Source organism: Anoplopoma fimbria, chromosome 8, assembly GCF_027596085.1.
Source record: "Anoplopoma fimbria isolate UVic2021 breed Golden Eagle Sablefish chromosome 8, Afim_UVic_2022, whole genome shotgun sequence".
NCBI lineage: Eukaryota > Metazoa > Chordata > Actinopteri > Perciformes > Anoplopomatidae > Anoplopoma > Anoplopoma fimbria.
This window is the reverse complement of record NC_072456.1, coordinates 2,139,806-2,159,968: the sequence shown is the minus strand read 5'-3', so window position 1 is coordinate 2,159,968 and position 20,163 is coordinate 2,139,806. Positions and strand designations below refer to the sequence as shown.

The window sequence follows — 20,163 nt, the reverse complement described above, 5'->3', positions numbered from 1 at the left end:
ACAAGCCTAACACTGGCTCTAGAGAGAGCCTTTTGTATTTTAACGTTACCTGAGAATATATTATACAGCAAGATACAACAGGTTTGCATGTAAAGGATCTATCATAATATCAGCCTAGGTATTTAAAACATAATTTTCTTTCCCTCAGAACTTCAGAGTTCGGTTAATATGAAACGGATCAGTAGGCTGACTCCTGAAAACCCAAATAAAATGTACTAATTGTAAATGTATGTAGTGCACCTTAGATGTTTGGCAAGTCTATGTGACCTTTGGGATAACACATGGGGAAGCCAGAGCTAAAACACAGTGTAAGAGTCACAAAATTAGCAAACTCAGTATTGTTTAATATTTGTAAGCTACACTGCTTTCCTAAGTTAGCTAATGTTAGCTAACATTAGCCACTATAAGCTACTGGTCATACCAGACCAAGTAAAGCTTCTTTTCACCGAAGAAGTCTGAAGAAGAGCATTAGCTTGAGACATCGTTAATTGTAGCCACACTATGTGGACCTCTTTTTTATATATGTGTATATATATATATATATATATATATATTAAAATATCTGGTACAGCACTTGCCTACAACAGCTTTTGGACTTGCGCAACAACTTTACATGGTTTGTTGTTATCTTTGGTGTGACGTAACATTTGACCACATTTTGTGAAAACGTTATCACACTAAACATCATAAATTCCCACTTCAATATTTCATCACGTTCCCTCATGGTTTTCACCACAAACACAATATCTTTATGACATTCAACCCCACCTGACTGACACAATGTACCACTCGTGGTGTGATATTTAGACGAACAACAGTAGCGCTGTCCCAGGAGCTGTTCATCTAATTTTGAGCAAATTAAGAAACACCAAATTTAAGCCAGTCTCATCATAAACAGAAAATCTCGTTTCACATAATGCGGAATTTGCCCCACGTTATTTTCTTTATGCATATGATGTGTCTAGTAGATTTTCAACAAGTCGATGCGCTCTTCAAAATGCGATTCCCCTGTAAACTTAGACTTTTAATGTAAATACTTTTGCCCTCCTTGTTCCCATATGGTGAGTTTGGGATGGCATTCCACAGATGCCACACATTTTCCTCCCGCTGCCTTTACTTGTTGTAGCTGAGTGCCACTTTTCTCAGCTCGGAAAGGCCCCAATAATAAATCTCCATCTGCTGAATGCCTTCTATTTTTTTTTTTTCAGCTGGGACACATGTGGCACCCTGGCGTCTGTGATGTACCATTAACTTGGTCCCCTGTTCGTGCTCAGACAGATCACATTTCAGACGTTTTCCTCCTGCCACTGGTGTCGATACATGCAATACGAGAGCCTTCACTAAACTGTGAGGGAAGTAAGTGGGTTCTGTAGGTGAAAGGTTAGGATGACGCGACTCCGGCGAGGTGCAGAGTTTGAACAGCGTCACAGGGGGAGAACCATTGCTGGGGTCGCTCAGGTGTTCAGAAAGTACCAGAAAGAAAAATACCATTCATTTCACACACACATCTGTGAGTCCAGCAGGAATAACTACGATTGTTGTAATGACTGTTGCATTTATTTATCACCTTAATTTCACCACTTTGACTCCCAGCAACTGTGACTGTTTCTCACTTGGACCACAGCATGGGTCATGGCGGATCAAGGAAAGAATGTCAATGAAGTTGTTCTGAGATAAAGGAGATAAAGTTGTTTGTGCTCAGTAAACTGTAGAGTCATGTGAAAATAATGTGCATTTTTACATGCTCTCTTATGTGCCCTGCGTATGTTTGTCTTGCCTCCACAGTTATTGCACTTTTCAAGTCATGCGCAATTTGTATCGAAATGTGTGTAAATCACTGTGTCTGGCAGCAATAGAGGGGACAATTGGCAAGAAATCATCTGTCTCCTTTTGGAGCCTTTGGAGCACATTTTGCACTGAAAGCCTGTGCGAAATACTTGGAAAAAAATAACTGAGGAGCTCTGTGTTTTGTCTTAATTTCCATGGAGATTCCAAAACTTCCTGCCTGCAGCAGTCATGGAATGTGCCCCCGCCCCCTTAACTTTTCCACATAAATCAGGGCAACGTTCTCTAATTTTAGGGCTGTTACTGAGATGAAGCAAACCCTCTCAGATAGCAGGCCACTTTTCTAGAAACATTTTCGTCAAAAGCGATATTGTGTGGCTGGTAAGCCAAAGGAATTAAGTTGTTTTGCTTTGAGTGTTGACTGTGGCAGCAAGAGAACCACACTTGTTTTGCTTTTCTGCAACCCTCTGCATCCACTTTTCACTTCTAGAGATAAACCAGAGTGTTTTAGCATCTTTCAGGCAATTGTTTTGGTTTTACGGCCTTTTCTGTTTTGGATCAGTCATTCAGCGGCAGGCAGCGGTTTTACAATCAAAAGGTGTGAGAAATGAATGTTATGGTGACAAATATAAGTTCTTCTAATGGCCACTTGAGGCAAAGTCCCCATAGACCTCCATATTAATTGGGCCACATTTCACAGCAGAAATAAACATTTCCCGTTTACAGCAAAACGGTTTTGGTCCCAGTTATTTTCCCCTTTCATGGCAACTGTACCGGGTGTTTATTTTTATGTAACTCACCTGCTAAATTATAGTTTAAAGTTAGGCATAACTGAGGGTTTTGCCACTTTGAGGGACAGATGGGTGGCGTCTCAGGTCGCTAGCTGCTAGCTGTCTGCTCTGCTGCGGTCGGAGCCAACCACTTTGAGCCTCACAACGGCTCCTCGGGAACCCATGGTTGACGTCACAGACACTTCGTCCATATTGTATAAAGTCTAAGGCCCAGACATCCAAAGTTTGCAGCTAGCTGGTGATCATAGTGGAGCATTTAGCAGATAGAGAGCCAGATGTTTCTAACAGGAGTCGTCGAGCCGAGAGCTTAAAAGAGAGTGATTGTTGGACATGAATCCATCAGGTAGCCTGAAACACAACTTCATATAAAAATTCTAAAGTTGCTCTGTTTAAACTGGATGTGTAGAGGAAATTGTTTGCTCACATGTCTGCCATGATGACTTTATAGGGTAATGATATGTTAATGTTGTGTTTACAGGTTGTTCCACTGCCCCTTAGTGGTCAAAAAAACAATTGACAGTGCTTTAAAATTGGATCTAATTCAAATACGAAATAACCATCAAGGAGGTCTGTAGCCTTAAAGACTTGGCGAAAACGATGAACTATAAAGTTTTATAAGACAGTGCTTGACAGGCATCACATGCTCCAACTTAAATATTTTATTATGGATGGATTGATGGGGTGAAATTACCTGGTATCAGCCATGTAAAAGTTAAAAAAATATATTTTTCTGTAAGGAACTTAGGAAACTTGACTTGGACTTGTTAAAAGGCCTTTACTGTTTCCACACACATGCATGAAGCACCAGGTTCACCATTACCGTGTGGCCGTTACCAGTCTGAGCTGCACAACCCAGAAAGACTGATTCACCGTAGGGAAAGTAATGCGTGCATGAGTCAAAATGTCTGAAGCAGCGCAGAGAGAGCTGTGGAGGATGATCTCCAGGCTCAATGAAGACAATGGCACCTGAGTCAGCCCGTGTAGCCAGGTGCAAGCTGGTTACCTGTAAAAAGTCGGCTTCTTTAAGTCTACGATGCCAATGAGTAATTAACAGGGTAGACAAATGAGTAAGTGGAACATATGGGTGTGAAATGGAAGAGATTATAAAATACAATTCATTCTAATATGATGAGTTCTAGGATGGATAAGTCAGCATAACTGTGAAAATCCTCGATCAGCCGACACATGTTAATACTTGAATGTCACACCAGTTTAGTCTCAGCTTGCCTTACTCCATTCAATTGTACTGTGTTAGCTTCTTTTAGACATTCCCTATAGAGTGCTGCGAGGATGACGTATTTTTGTAGGCCAACCCAAAAGCCAATTGGATTTTTCCATTAGAATACTGCAGAAAATAAAATCTTGGGTAAACACAGGTTTTGTTCAGCAAGATAATCCTCACAAATGACCACCACTTTTGTGATTTTGGAATGCAATTTCTGAAGTAAAAAGCTAACGTTAAATAAACCAACGACATAAACCAACGACACCACAGTCACATGAGCATACACAACAAGGCTGTAAAGGCCGACTAATCGGTGTTAGTCACTTTTTAGCAACCGCCTTTCTTAAGACACCTAAAAGCCTCAAAACTCACGAGAGGGGTTTTTACTGATAGATTTTTAAAATATTTAATTTATCAACCAAAAACCCAATAAAAAATACATTGATTCAGAGAGAAGGTAACCAGAAGTGCAAACATTCTGAATCATTTCCTGGTTTTAAGACTCATTCCTGCAGCACTTTGTATCTACTCACTTCCTTGTGAAAATAAATTCCAATGAATTTCGTGACAACTCACATAATTTTCTTAAGTAGTCAGCAATAATATCCCAAGAAACAACTTTTCAGATAAAACAGGTGTATTTCAGTGAGTGAGAGGGCACAGCTGAGGAAACTTAGTGGTCGTGCCTCAACACGCGGGAATGTTTTATACAACCCTGTATGGCCCAGGTGTGTGTCGATGGGGATGTACTTGACTAGACCTCTTTTCTTTTTCAAGTATTTACATGATGAAAGATTACCATATAAATGACAAACAAAAACAGGTGGGGTTGCACCAAAATAAAAATAGACCTATTAATTTCTTGATGCAATAGTGCAAATCTTTGAATACAAAATGTGCTTTATTGTGTGTAGTTTTCTTTTTCTTTTTTTTACAAGCTTTATAATTTTCCATGGACACATCGTGGAGGCAACTTTTTCAAAACTGTATATATGTATTAAAACTTTTCTCTTTGAAGCCAAGACGATTTCTTTGTTGATGGTCCACACACTTCTTTTTTCCCAAAATAATACACAGTTAAGAATTCATAAGAAAATGCAGCAGTAAACAAATCAAGAGTTGAATAGCCTCAAGGAGTATTCTTGAACCACTGAGATGTCCTTCTGCAAGGGACATAGATGTTACATGCTACATAGGCAAATAGCTGTGTCTGGCTGTAGATGTGATAGTCACAGATACAGTCATTTGAATGACTGAAAAATGGTTGAACTGAAAGCCAGGCGTCATCTAAATATCTCTGAATTATACCCAGAATAAAGGGAATCTAGAAAAGCACACGATCATCAACGCCGTATGACTGCTGACAACATGACCACACACAACCCTTGACATCCAGACATGCAATTTATTTAGATACACAAGTAGCCTAATGCAAACCCAGTGAAATAGTGGTAGTCTGTGGGCGGCTGTGGCGTAGTGGAGAGCAAGGTTGTTCTCCAATCAGAGGGTCGGTGGTTCGATACCCGGCTTCGGCAGTCGATGTGTCCTTGGGCAAGACACTTAACCCCAAGTTGCTCCTGAAGGCCATCGGTGTGGACTGGATGATGAATGTTAGTTAGAGTCTGATGGTGGCACCTTGATGGTAGCCTGTCATCAGTGTGTGAATGGGTGAATGATGGCTACCAAGTGTAATATACTACTGACTGTAAGTCGCTTTGGATAAAAGCGTTTGCTAAATGACTGTAATGTAATCTAATGTAATGTATTCTGTGCAGTAATGGAAAAGTGAACTCTGAACAAACAGCCCCCCCCACAAAAAAAAATAGATATTTATGAAGTGGAAATGGTAATTATGAAAAGCCATACTGGCTTTTACAATTAAACAATTAAAAAAATACACAAACATAAATAATGTCACAGTGCAGGAAGAGGCAGAAACCCACTGCGGTTTTTTTAAGCCTCCACCTATATTATTTAAATTCCACAACATTGTGGATAATTATTAAACATAAGGTATGACTATTATAGCATAACATTTTTCTTAAATTGTTGTAAGCCAACACAGTGTGACTGCAAGCCACATTCTGAAGATAATCCAGCCTCATTGATTTGATTGTTTAGGCCTGTGTTTTCCTTCTGTCACTCACATGTCCAGAGACGTTTCTGTAGTTGCTTGCTGCTCTCTAGTGTTTCATCCAAGTATTGCGGTACTAGCACTCCTGTACTGGGAGGGCTCAATTTTACTCCACTGGCAGCCTGATCCAATCAGATTGTAAAGCGGGAGACCGGGCTCTGGAGGAGCCGGCTAGGCGATGATCACCTGAGAAGAAAAAGATTAAAGTGGTCACACGTTTGATTGAGTGTATCCCCGAACCAATCAGTAACTGTTTATGAATTCTTTATGGACTGAAAGAGTCAAAAGCATTTCCATTCAGTGTTGTTTTTCCCATCCATCCAAAGATGCACTTTATGGTTCCCTCTATAGATAAACGTCTTGTAAACAAGCTTTGTAAAAGTGTTTGATTTCAATTCAAACCAGATTTCTTTTTAGTTTAGGGGGTATGATTTAAATTTTGTTTCATATTTATTCTCATTATTATCTACCCAAGATCTTCCTTGTTGCCAGTGTTTTGGTACTTTTTGTAAAAAGGAAAAAACAAAACGTTTAATGAAATCTTAAGTAAAGAGGTAAAAAATGAAACACCAAAGTATGGTTTACATTTTGTACTACCTTGTCATTTGCAAGTGCCTTCATCATTTCAAGTGTTGATTGTAGAAAGAAATGTTATAGAGATAGCCGAACCGTCTCTGGCTGAAGGAATCAGCAGGCTACTTATCAAAAGCATGTCATCGGGGTTCACTTAAACTCTTTATTGTTTGGAACTTTGCTATTGAAACACTGTCAAAAACACACAGCCAAGGCCAGTGGTAGAAAGAACCTATAAGTGGATTTAATTTACTGCCTGTAGCGCAATGAAAACATCTCTGGGGAACTTTAACTTTACTTCAGTAGTTTTACGTCCACTTCAAGTCAAACTTTTCAAACATTGTACCATTGTACTCCCCTATCTTATATGCCAGCTATTGTAGATCAAGACATACATACATAGCATGGAACACGTTATACAGTATTCAAGTTTTTAAACAGTTCTACACTACAAATACATAAACGATCTACATCAGCATCAATAATCGTAACAAAACAACACACCATATTGTAAACATGTTTATGCATGTACATTTTGATGCTTGGTAGCCTACATTTTGCATATAATATATACTTTTTCTGAAGTATTTATAGTAGTATTTGTATAGTATGTGTATTTATTGTCTGTGTAGTTGTATAGTATGTGTATTTATTGTCTGTGTATGTGTATTTATTGTCTGTGTATAGTATGTGTATTTATTGTCTGTGTAGTTGTATAGTATGTGTATTTATTGTCTGTGTAGTTGTATAGTATGTGTATTTATTGTCTGTGTAGTATGTAGTTGTATAGTCTGTGTAGTTGTATAGTATGTGTATTTATTGTCTGTGTAGTTGTATAGTATGTGTATTTATTGTCTGTGTAGTTGTATAGTATGTGTATTTATTGTCTGTGTAGTTGTATAGTATGTGTATTTATTGTCTGTGTAGTTGTATAGTATGTGTATTTATTGTCTGTGTAGTTGTATAGTATGTGTATTTATTGTCTGTGTAGTTGTATAGTATGTGTATTTATTGTCTGTGTAGTTGTATAGTATGTGTATTTATTGTCTGTGTAGTTGTATAGTATGTGTATTTATTGTCTGTGTAGTTGTATAGTATGTGTATTTATTGTCTGTGTAGTTGTATAGTATGTGTATTTATTGTCTGTGTAGTTGTATAGTATGTGTATTTATTGTCTGTGTAGTTGTATAGTATGTGTATTTATTGTCTGTGTAGTTGTTAGTATGTGTATTTATTGTATTGTATAGTATTTATTGTCTGTGTCTGTGTAGTTGAGCTGCTGCAACACTTGAATTTCCCCCATGGGGATCAATAAAGGAATATAATAATAATAGTATGAATGCAGGGATTTGACTTTTGGTTACTTTTACAAAAGAACCAGAAAACTTCTTCCACCACACTGAATTATACTGTATTCATAATCTTCACATACAGTGGAGCAAGCCATCGATGTATACAACAGGAGAGCCAGCTGGCCGTGCTAGCAGACTAACTCCCGTGCTAACTCCCGTGCTAACTCCCGTGCTAACTCCCGTGCTAACTCCCGTGCTAACTCCCGTGCTAACTCCCGTGCTAACTCCCGTGCTAACTCCCGTGCTAACTCCCGTGCTAACTCGGCTGCCTCCGTCGACCACGTGACTCTGGTGTTGCAGGTCGTAGCCGTCTCCCCCGGCACAGTCTTTAGGTTGGTCAAAACATTTCCGGAGCTCCTATTGGTCAGCGGTCTGAGATGCTCCTCTCTGATTGGTGGAATTAAACGGGGAGGTCCGGTTCTTCTTCCGGTTTATATGTTGGAAAAAAGAAAAGACGAATGGAAAAAATTGTAATCCACAAAACGACCATTGCCTAGTACTTCGTAATACGGTAACGTATCTACACACATGCAGATATCTGAGTTAATGCCGTTGTACTCTTTAGAAAGTTCAGGGTTTAGCACGAAAAGCAGGCGGCAGCAGGCAGTGTTAGCGACTCCAACGTTAGCCTGCTGCTAGCTAGGATAGCTGGCTAACAAGGTAGCTTTTCTAGTTTTAAGGCTGCCGGACCAAAAGCAGCAAAATGTATTTATGACGGCGTCTGTTTTCATCAACACCATTTGGTGAACGTACATGTTATGAACCTTGCTCCTTGCTATTAACGTTACATTAGCCTGTTTATGTGTAAAGGGTTAAACCGGTCGGCTTTTATTGTTGTAGCCTCCCTACATGTTCACTACTAGCAATGCGTTTACACCTTAATGATACCATCAGTATGTCTGCTACTGCAATTAATGGACAGTCTTGATGCTATTTTAGGTCATAATTAGTTGAAATGAGCTCCCAGCAATTCCCCCGACACGGGCTGCCAGCCTCCAGCGGGGGAGCACCTCAGATCCCTGCTGCTGGAAACATGGTGTCCGTGAACCAGCCGTCACATCAACAAGGTAATGTATGGTCACTTTACAGACTAAATACATACCAACTACACAGACAATAAATACACATACTATACAACTACACAGACAATAAATACACATACTATACAAGTACTACCCTGAGCCTTCCTCGTAGCTACTTATTGCACATACTTGTACAACTACACAGACAATAAATATCAGTTCATACTTATTGAATTTGTATCTGTTTACTGACAATAATAATAATAATAATTAAGCCTTTATTAGTCCCACAATGGGGAAATTATAGCTAAAAGTAAGCAAATAAACAGGTGTGGTAATCAGGCTCACAATGAACCCTTGTGTCATTAGATATACTGTAGGTGTGTGTAGAAGTACTACCCTGAGCCTTCCTCGTAGCACTTATTGCATTCGTATTAGTTTACTGCACTTATTGTATTTGTATTTGTTTACTACTTATCCTATTCATAGTAGTTTGTAGCACTTACTATATTCGTATTAGTCTGTTGCAATTATTGTTTTCGTAGTAATTTGCCTCTGCACTATACTTTTGCTCTGGTTTATGCTTTAAGATGCTTGTTTAAGAAAGGAGATGCACTTATGACTTCTGGTGACTAGTAGTTCTCTTGAATACCTATGTTGAATACACTTCCTGTAAGTCGCTTTGGATAAAAGCGTCTGCTAAATGACTGTAATGTAATGTAATGACACGCGGGATATTTCATGTATGGCGAGTAAGACACCTGTAAGTAATTGTTCAATCCAACTGTTTCCCCCCCTAGCTGGTGGAGATGCTGACAGCGCTCGGGATGCTGACCACGGGCATCAGGATCATCCTCCCGCCGGGGGAGGGGGGACCTTGGCCTTTAGAGATGAGAAGCAGGAGACCATGGTGGTCAGACCTTACCCACAAGTACAGACGCACGGTCAGCCACAGGCTACCCCCCAGACCGTGCCCATTCAGCCCGGCACACCTGTGACTGTGCCTGCCACCTCTGTCCACCTCCCACAGGGCCAGCCTGCTGTCCTCACTGAGGGACAGATGAAGGTGATGATTATGACCATACCTGTTAACTTATAGAGGATTTTTATACATTTCAATAGGAAAGTATGCTTTGTCTTTACCATCTTCAGTGTGAGATGAACGCAGTTACAGTACCAGTCAAAGGTTTGGACACACCTTCTCATTCAACTACTTTGAAGAATCTAAAATATAAAATATATTCTGGTTTGTTGAGCATTTGTTTGTTTACCACATAATTCCATATGTGTTCCTTCATAGTTTAGATGTCTTCAATATTAATCTACAATGTAGAAAAAAATACAAATAAAGAAAAACCATTGAATGAGAAGGTGTGTCCAAACTTTTGACTGGTACTGTATATCATACATATGGTGACAGATATATATATATATATATATATATATATATATATATATATATATATATATATATATATTTGCATTCTTTGTTTTGAAAACCAAAAACTGTCTTAGTCAGATTTATTCAAGTTATGTTTTCAATCTAAATTTGTAGAGATTCTACAGCTTTGAGACATTCTTGAACCCTCTGACTGAAAAGATACTTGAACAAAATATTGTCAAAAGCACCTGTTTTCTAAATGTTTAAATCATGCAGGCTGCACTATTTAACTACAGTGAAAGCTTTTAAAGATCTAGTTGATGCTTTCATTTTATACTTCCATAATCAGCTAGGCTGGTTTTTCTTCATTTGTGTCATGGACTACACCTTGTACTCAACAAGGAATACATCTGAAACAAATAGTTTCCTAGCTCCTTAAACTTGAAGGACTAATTATCGTGCTCGATAACCGGCTAACAAATATATTGTACTGTCAAACAAATTATGATACTGACCATGTGGAAAATGTCCAACCTTACAATTATCTTATAAAGAAATAACAGTTTTTAAAACTGCAACATTCAATTAACATTTTTATTCTTAACATCATTCTGGGCAAAAAACTGAAATGTATCTGTTGTTTTTTTCAGGCTGTCCTGAAGTCACCTATGCCAAGTCGTCTTATTGCCCCAGCACCAGCTTCCAACCAGGGTCATATCCCCATACCCCCCAAGGTGCCGGGTCACATTACTGTCACCATAGAGAGCAGTATTGCTCCAACCCAATCTATTCCTGTGGCAACGATCAGTGGTCAGCAGGTGAGTGCTCTGTCAGTTGGATGTTGGTGTATGTTATTGTCTCTCTCTTGCAGATGACTGAAGTTGTGGGCTGCTTTAATGTGTTTCAGGGTCACTCGAGCAACTTACACCACCTGATGCCAGCAAACATTCAGATCATCAGGGGCAGTGCCCCCGCGCTACAGATCGGGACCCCTGCAGTGCCTCCACAGACCTTCACCTCCCATTTACCCCGAGGTATGTGTGATGTCATAAGAGCAGCGTGCCAGGCTCTATGTTTGCCTGTCTTTGAAACGGTAGACCATTTACCACTCATCTGAAGCGGTGAATTTCTCTACATCAAGTCTATTTCTTTCCCTGTAGGGGCTGCTGCAGCAGCTGTTATGTCAAGCTCCAAAACGGTCCTGCGGCCAGCCACAGGAGCAAGTGCGGGCCCCGGCCAGCCCACAGTGCAGCACATCATCCACCAGACCATTCAGGTACCTGGTTGCAGTGTCATCTAAAGAACTGTTGGTATGGAGTGGTGCAGGGATGACGTTTTTTTGAAGGCCAACCCTGGAAGTTTACATCGCACTGATTCCCTCCACAAAAAGCTGATGGGATATTTCCATTGTATTTTTTTTATTGCAGAAAATAAGCTCTGTGACAAACACTAGTTTATGTAACTTACACATTTGTTCAGTAAACCCATTGACTTCGAGACAAGGGAACAGGAGGTGAAAAAGTGTTAAATCATTTCCAGGTTTTAGGACTTATTTCTCTAGCACTCTTATCTTGTTAAACGTTTAGAAACAATGTGTAACTGTGTCATTCTCCCACTGTCCACAGTCCCGCCCTGCTGTGACAACGTCTACAGCTGTGCTTCCAACTGTGGTGGCGCCCATTTCAAGAACTCAGTCCCCAGTCATCAGCCCATCAGTCACACACTCTGCAGAGGTGACGCATGGGTAAGTAGCACTCCGAAGAATGTGTTAACAAAGTAGAGATGCTGCATGACGAGGAGTTCACTAGTAAAGTAGAACCAAACAGTGTGTGGTGATCGGTTGACCTGCCCTGGTCGTGTTTGCATGGAAAACAATATTGTTTTCTATTGTCCTTTTTAATTCCTAAAAGCCATTTGTAGTTTTTAACAAAGTGCTCTGTGGCTTAAGGTCTTTTATTCAGTGCAGCTTTAAAGCATTTAGTAAAACAGCTGTTTAATTAAAAAAAAAGTAATTGAAACACCTCACTAACAAACTTCATTATATCATATATGGTAAGTGTTCAGCATATGAGCAGAAACAGAAAAGTCACTAAAACAAATGACCTTTTGTGTAACAAGAACATGTGTTCCGCACTGGCTATTCCCTCTGAACTTCTATCTGGCTGTTGCTTATGCCAGATGTGGTGCACTAAACTTCTTTTTTTCCCCCCCAGGCGTCCAGGGCTGACCATTCACCCCCCTTCGGCCACCGTCAGTATTCAGAGGTCTCAGACATCCCGTGACACGGCCACGCGGATCACGCTGCCGTCCCACCCAGCGATCGGGGCCCAAAAGCCTCAGCCTCCGCACACCATGACACAGGTTACTGCCTCTTCATTTACCTCCTTAAATCCAACTTGTTTTAAACGGTGACTGAAATAACCACCCTGATTTTTTTATTTTTTTTTATTTCCACAGAAGCCCATCTTCAGTCCTGTTACACCGGTAGCTGCGGCAACTGTGGCGCCAATCGTTGCCACCAACACTGTGCCATCAACCACCACGATAGGTATTAACTTTTGTCTCAAAACATTGGGATGTTTGACTAAAGGAATACGAAATTAAATTTCAAATTGTGCTGTTATTTTTACACAAATGATTGATACACCTGTCTTCTTCATGGTTAGGCTCCGTGCCACACAGCCAAATGACCAGCAACACTATTGTCACCATGACAATGGCCTCGCACTCCTCTCATGCTGCAGCGGTGACCACCTCTGCCATCCCCGTTGGTAAGCTGGCCGTATGGTCTCCATGGTTGGAACTGTTGCTTGCTTCGTAAGCAGGAGGTTTTATCTTAATCTGAATAAGTTCACAGTGCGTTTCAATACATCTTTCTCTCTTTACCGTTCCTCTTTGTTGTTTACAGCTAAAGTCGTCCCTCAGCCCATCGCCCACTCCTCGTCCCGAGTGCAGCCCGACTACCCAGGAGAGAGAACCAACCTCATCCCCATCCCAGGCCATCGGTCATCTCCTAACCCCGTCACCATGGAAGCAAGAAGTGATAACAGGTGAGCACACAATGTTGACCAATTGCAGCGGGTGAAAGATATCCATAAAATGGTTGTTGGTGATAAAGAGACAGAGGCTGACATCTGATATCAAATGTTGTATGAAAAAGTCTAGTGTGAAAAAAGGGGAGGGTAATCTGCATTCTCAGCCATTTGTATTTCCTTTCCCAACCAGAAACACTAAAGAAGTATATTTTTCTGCAAAGACCTAAGTTGTGCTTCCTTCTTGTCCTCTAATCAAATTAGCTATTGCCAACAAGTCAGGCCACTGTTGGCAAAACAGAAACAGCTGAGTTTTACTTAAACATAGGAATAGTAATATAAAAGGAGATTGGCACATTGAGCTGGAAGCATTGACTAAGTAATGAGCAGTAATCAACAATTTCATATGTTCATATTCTAAGTAACAAGGCTGTACTTGGAACTAAGCCCAAGCATTACTGTGACCAATGTCAGAATACTAATGTGCTGGGCTGTGTGTTTATAAGGTTCACCATCTTAGTTTAGCGTATCAGCTTGAATTCACAAATTAAGATGTAGACCCGCTGCCGGCACTAGTTCAAAATTCATTCAAGTGAATGTCTGCATTAAACTGTCTGGCCAATCCATCCGGTAGTTGTTAAGATGAAGATGAATGATAATTAGATCCATATCCTGTTATTATTTGGAATTGTCTTGTATTTACATCCATTACTTTTTTGTAAAAAGTAGAAATAAAATGTTATCAACATTGACTAACCTCAGGAGTACAGATACTTAATTCCGATGATGATGAGCGTTGGATTAATATTGTATGTTTTATTTTGAAGGCCCTCGGTGCCAGTGCAGTTCCAGTATTTCTTGCCGGCATACTCCTCGTCATACCCTCTGACACACACATACACCCCCATCAGCAGCTCTGTATCTACCATCCGGCAGTATCCTGGTAAGCTCTGCTAACCAACGCTGTTTTAGTGGCAGTCACAGCTATGTACTGTGGCTACCTTTTGTTATTTGACTTGAAATAAAAAAAGCTATAAAATCACAGAGTAATACCTGTATCTTGGTGGTATAAAGGTCTCGTTTTTAACTCTGTCGTCCCTCACAATAAGTTACTCCTCAAGCTCCGACTTCAGCACTGCCCAACCAAGCGGGAGTCGGCGTGGCAACCACTGTTCACCTAAACCACATGCAGCTGATGGCGGTGGATCGGATTGGTCTCCCTTCTGCGCAAATCAGCACCCAGGGGATCCAGCCGGCACCCATCGCTGCGCAGGGCATGCAGCCCGCACCAATAGGAGTGCAGGGCCTGCACACATCTGCGCCGATGGGCACGCAGGGACTACAGCAGGCACTACAGCAGGCACCGTTAGTCACTCAGCAGCAACAAGTGCAGTCCGAAGCCAAACCCGGTAATTACTAAACCTTCAGTAAAAAACAATGCGGTGTTATTATGGGCTGCTTGTAACGCTTGTTCTATTTTCCTCAGGGGTTGTTTTGGCCGATGGCTTTGTAGCGAGCCCCATCAGCAGCACATTCAGCACCACCCAACCAGTTGCCACCATGGTGCAGGCACACACCCAGGGAGGGGGAGGAGGAGCCCCCACCCTGGTCTCCTCCCCTAGACCCAGCATCCTCCGCAAGAAACCCGCTAATGAAAGGTGAGTATCGCACCAAACATAAGACAGTGGGCATATTGGAATAGTTTCTTCCACCTCTCTTCCTTTAGGTTTGCTTTTACAAATACTCAGTCAGATTCAGCAGACTTTAACTTTTACTGCTTGTTACAACCGCCTGCTTACGAGTAGCTGTGTGTTTGAAAATTGTCGAAATAAAAAAGGAATAGTTTGAGGTTTGATGCTAAAACAAATGTCAGTTTAAAACAAAGACATGTCACATTTCTAGGAAGTATCTCTTGCCTATCTGCTGAGTCAATACAGACGTTGCTCTAACCCTGAGCTGTTTTTAGACCTAAACCAGAAACTGGGTTTAAGTCTCCCTGTACATTTATTGCTTGACTTTTAAGACTAAGTTTTTCAGTGTCTCTTAATAGCATGTTGATAGCCGGCATTAGATTCCCCATATACAGTTGGGCAGAAACTTGTGAAGTTTCAAACTGGATCGCTAAATGTTTTGCCTTCACCAAACCAATCCTGCTCGTCTTTGTGTTTCAGTTGTGTTCGCAAGAACCTGATCCCCGCCCAGCCCAGTGAACCCAGTGGCGGCAGAATGGAGAGTGGCGTGAGGGGAGCCGGATCTCCCCGACCTGCAGGGTGAGCCCCCCGTCCCATCGATCACATCAGTCACATCCTTGTGTTCACGTCCTGTTGTTATAAGTTATTAGTCTGAAAATTTACGATTCCTCCCCCAGTGTGAAGCCCAAAACGGAGCTGCACATGGCCGGGGCCCCTCCTGTCATGGCTACAGTAGAGGCTCTGCCTCCCCAGGGAGGAGAGCAGCAGTCCATGTCAAACGCCCAGCACCTCGCCCAAGCCATCCCCGCCATGCTCGCCACTCCGGGGCCCGCGCCTCCCTCCCAGGCCTCCACTGTCCTCTCAGCCCTGCCAGCAGCCATGGCTGTTACCCCCCGGCTCCAGCTTCTATGGCCAACACCGTGGCCTCCCCCACTCAGCCCGCGGCCAGTAGCACTGCAGCTTGTGCCGCCAACTCTGCCTGCCCCGATTTGAAAATCAAGCAGGAGGTGGAGACCATGGACACTTCACAGTCAGGTGAGAAGTGCATCAGTCAACACAGTGAAATCGATTCATGTTGAATTAAATAGAGAAACAAATGAATGCAGGGAAACCGAAACATTCACATAAGTAAACAATGCGTTTGCCTCTTCCCCTCAGATCCCCATGCAAACTCATCAGCCCCGGCCCTCACCACCCAGGCCTCCACCCTGAGCGCTCCTGCCACAGGAGATCTGATACCCGGGGCCTCCCCGAGGAAGAAGCCCCGTAAGCAGCAGCACGTTATTTCCACAGAGGAGAGTGAGATGGTGGAGACCAACAGTACGGATGAGGAGAAGGCCCCGGGCAGGCCCATCACCGGCAGGGCTGAGAGGCGCGAGTCTCCACCGAGGGAATATGTTGGTGCGTAATGCAATGCCAACCATTGACGCGGTGATGATGATGATGATGATGATCTGTAATCAGCAGTTGTTCATTTTTGTCTTCCAGACGAGGAAGGAGTGCGTTACGTACCAGTCAGGCCTCGACCACCCGTCACTCTTCTACGGCACTACAGGAACCCCTGGAAAGCCGCCTACCACCACTTCCAGAGGTACAGCGACATCCGGGTCAAAGGTCAGTAGTTTTCCAGCCTATATTTCATACAGCGAAATGAGAATGAGTGGCAGCTGTAATTTTCTTTCTATAACAACAATGGTTTGCTTGTCTCTCAGAGGAGAAGAAAGGCAGTTTACAGGATATGGCCAATCAGAGAGGAGTGGCCTGCAGAGCACAAGGCTGGAAAATTCACCTGTGTGCTGCACAGCTCAGGCAGCTGGTGAGTGCTGCTGGCCCCAGACCAGTAACCGTATAATTCTGTAGTATTGTTTATTATCATCGATATTAAGAGTGATCTTGATAAAGGTTTAGTTTGGTTGGTGGCTTTTTCCATTGGACTTTTGTTAACACGCTGCGTATGTTACTTGATCTGTAGTCTAGTTTGGAGCATGATGTGTACAGCCGCCTCTCCACCCTTCAGGAGGGTCTGATTCCTAAGAAGAGAGCAGGCTCTGATGACGACCTTCACCGAATCAATGAGCTCATACAGGTAAGGTCGTTTCTGATGACTGAGGTCTTTAAAAAATATGGTCTTCTGGAGTGCATGACAGCAGAATGGTTAAAGTGTATGCCACATTACCACATGTTTGCCTGGTAGTTTTCAGCCGGGGAGCTTTGTTGCATGTCATAACCCACTAAATAAATACATATATTTAAATGTATATCAAATTTCTCTGCTCAGAAATTGTTATTGTGCTGAAATAAATGTGGTGTTGGCTTGCTGCTGGACCATCCCGTTAATACATCCCGTTAACCCAGCTGGTGGGAAAACAAAGTTTTTTGACCACAGTGAAAATTTTGCATGTTTTTTGAAAGACGGCAACAAATATACAAAAATAATCCATTCGATGAAAACCATATGAATTTTGGAAATGATTACGTCTATCTATTTATTTAACTAAATTCTGCCTTTTGGACTTTACAATATCCCAGAGTTGTTTGAAATGTTTGAAAACAAACAATCCTAGGCTGTCACTACTGGAATTTACAAATAGTATAATACTAATGATTTGACTGTAGCCTGATCTTTATCTGCAACTGTGCAGAAATACCGGGTTGAAGCACAATAAAAGCTGCTCTCTCTTCCCAGAATCATTGTTTGCTTCCGACAGCTCAAAAGTGTTTGTGCGTTTTGTCCCCAGGGTAACATGCAGCGCTGCAAGCTGGTGATGGACCAGGTCACCGAGGCCAGAGACACCATGATGAAAGTGCTCGACCACAAGGAGAAAGTGCTGAAGCTGCTCAACAAGAACGGCGCCGTCAAGAAGTCCTCCAAACTGAAGCGCAAAGAGCGGGCATAAGCTTGGACCTTCTCCTCTGTCGACAACCCCACCCCCCCACCCCTCTCGGAAGGGGGCGAAGGAGCTGCTCAGAATTTGGTGCTATGATTTGCTGCATACAATCGCACGCACCCTCCCTATCTGCCCGAGAGCAGACGGAGAGAAGTTACGGGAGGGCTTCAAGAGGCAGACCAGCCCATCAGGAAAAGGTTCTCATTCAAGACCCAACGCACATATTAAGCGTGGAGCATTGTAGGTTGCATTAGAGTGGCAAACTGGACGGCCCTGTCACTGCCCCCCCCACCCCCTTCTTTTTTTGTTGTTCATTTTTTAAGACCCAGAAACCATTTTTACTAATTAAATTTTTGCATCTTCATTTAAGAACGTGTTTGATCTGGCACATTCTGTTATCTTTTGATATCCGGCACTAAACGCATTTGTAGTAGATATTGAAGAAAGTATTTCAGTTAAGAGATATTGATGGATGGGTCGAATCCAAATCATCCAAAAGGAGTCCCTTTAGTATCTAGTGTGTATGCAGACTAATCTCAGTCTTGCCCTTCTCATAAATCTGTGCCTTCATTTTGTCGGTGTAAGTGAAATGGACGGGGACACGTGAAAGCTGTTCCACGCGCTGTCAAAATATATATATTCTGAAAATATCATTCAAAGAACAAGCGTCGGTTCATTTTCACTGCTTCCCCTTTTTTTCCCCCTGAACATCCTGCACCTGCTTTTTTTCTATTTCAAGAAACAAGAAAGTACAAGAAATAATCTAAATGTGGCAAATTAAATTGATTTAATACCTAAAAGAAATGCTCTTAAAAGATAAACCGTGTCCTGAGATGTGAAAAGAGACGACATACTGCATAATGCCAAGTTATTACACTTAAACGGCCATGAGTCATCTACTTAATCCAAAGTAAATGGATTTCATGGTGGTAAAAACAATACTTTCATTTGCTTTTAGAAAGGGAAGTGCTTGAAAGAAAGAGAGCAGAGTCTCCTTGCGTGATCACACTGGTGGATTGAGTTCATGTAAATCACTGTAAATGTGCTTTTTGGTTTTCCATTGACCTGGTTCTTTTCAAGTTTTGTACTCGAAACATTTCGTGCCGTGTGGTGAGGTGTGAGCCGCTTTATTTTGCAGAGTGTAACGATAATGACGTTATGAGATGAAGCGAGCCCGAAACATCCAGCTGTTGTACATTGTTTTTGTCTGTGTAATTATAGTAAAGATACCTAAACCATACCAGATACGCTGTTACATTTTTTGAATGTTTTTGCCTTTTCACCACTCACACTGCCAGGAGGATCATGCGTTTGGTTGCTTGTGTGTGAGTGAATGTGCATCTCTGTCCGTCCAGGGGTAATCTCAAATTCTGCTGCAGCAACCTGCTAATTATTTTTGATGGTCCATCACCGCTTGTTTTTTAATTTGAATGAAGAGTTTTTTTTATCACGGCTTACTGCTAATTGGTGTGGGGGGAGGGGTATTGGCCTATTGTAAATTGCATTAATTCAATCACACAATACAGCAGTGGTGGTTGCAGACACATCTGTTGAAAATCTGCCCTCAACTGAGTGCATATTTCTAGTTAATTGTGTATATGCTTAAGAAAAACGTTACCGCGTTCTGTTCCCAAACCGGATAAACCGACCGATGGTGAGATTGCGTGATTATTGCTTTACAGTATCATCATGGATACCCTTAAGGAGCACGCTCAGACACTGATCCTCACATGTGATTTATATTTCATTGTTATTAAATACAAAGAACCTACAGTGTAACCCTACAGATTGTAGGATTTAAGCCTTTTCACAGCTCTGTCAATATTGTCCCAGGCCATACAGCGGGTACGGATGGTATGAGCCGTTTAATCCAGCAAGGTCATGTTCCTGTATCTCCAGAGTCAGTCACTCCTCTTCATTATCTGCTGTTTACAACATAATTGCTGTGAAGTCTAGTGTAGTCAGCAATTGCCCTGTGACAAGATCAGGAAAAAGCTATTTACTGGCATTGGGATAATCCACTGTCCCCTTTAACGTAATTTCTTTAACCAGCTGACTGATTCTGTCGACAAAGAATACTGGTTTGTCTTTGATTATCATTAACTATTTCTAAGAAGAATTTTTTGTTTTAACATTCAGTGTTATTTAATATTTTTCCCGATAATTTTATTTTGTTTGCCTTATATTTATTAGACACATGTTGTGTTTTATATTAGCTGTACTACTGTAGCCTTGTCTCTACCAACATGAATTTTAAGTAGTGAAACTTTGGTTAATTTAAAGGGAAAG

General features: G+C 41.6%; 1 protein-coding gene across 1 annotated transcript; it reads left to right on the top strand.

Moving 5' to 3' along the window:
* Nucleotides 1–8,267: 8,267 nt before the first annotated feature.
* sap130a (Sin3A-associated protein a) lies at nucleotides 8,268–19,111 on the top strand. Its single transcript, XM_054602580.1, is given in 22 exon segments — nucleotides 8,268–8,371; nucleotides 8,800–8,927; nucleotides 9,683–9,948; nucleotides 10,914–11,081; nucleotides 11,171–11,297; nucleotides 11,424–11,539; nucleotides 11,889–12,007; nucleotides 12,477–12,624; nucleotides 12,721–12,811; nucleotides 12,930–13,034; nucleotides 13,172–13,313; nucleotides 14,123–14,238; nucleotides 14,405–14,704; nucleotides 14,782–14,953; nucleotides 15,467–15,565; nucleotides 15,664–15,875; nucleotides 15,878–16,021; nucleotides 16,145–16,387; nucleotides 16,475–16,600; nucleotides 16,699–16,802; nucleotides 16,959–17,072; nucleotides 17,725–19,111. Coding segments are annotated over 21 exon segments (3,183 nt in total). The 5' UTR covers nucleotides 8,268–8,371; nucleotides 8,800–8,815; the 3' UTR covers nucleotides 17,884–19,111.
* Nucleotides 19,112–20,163: the final 1,052 nt, after the last annotated feature.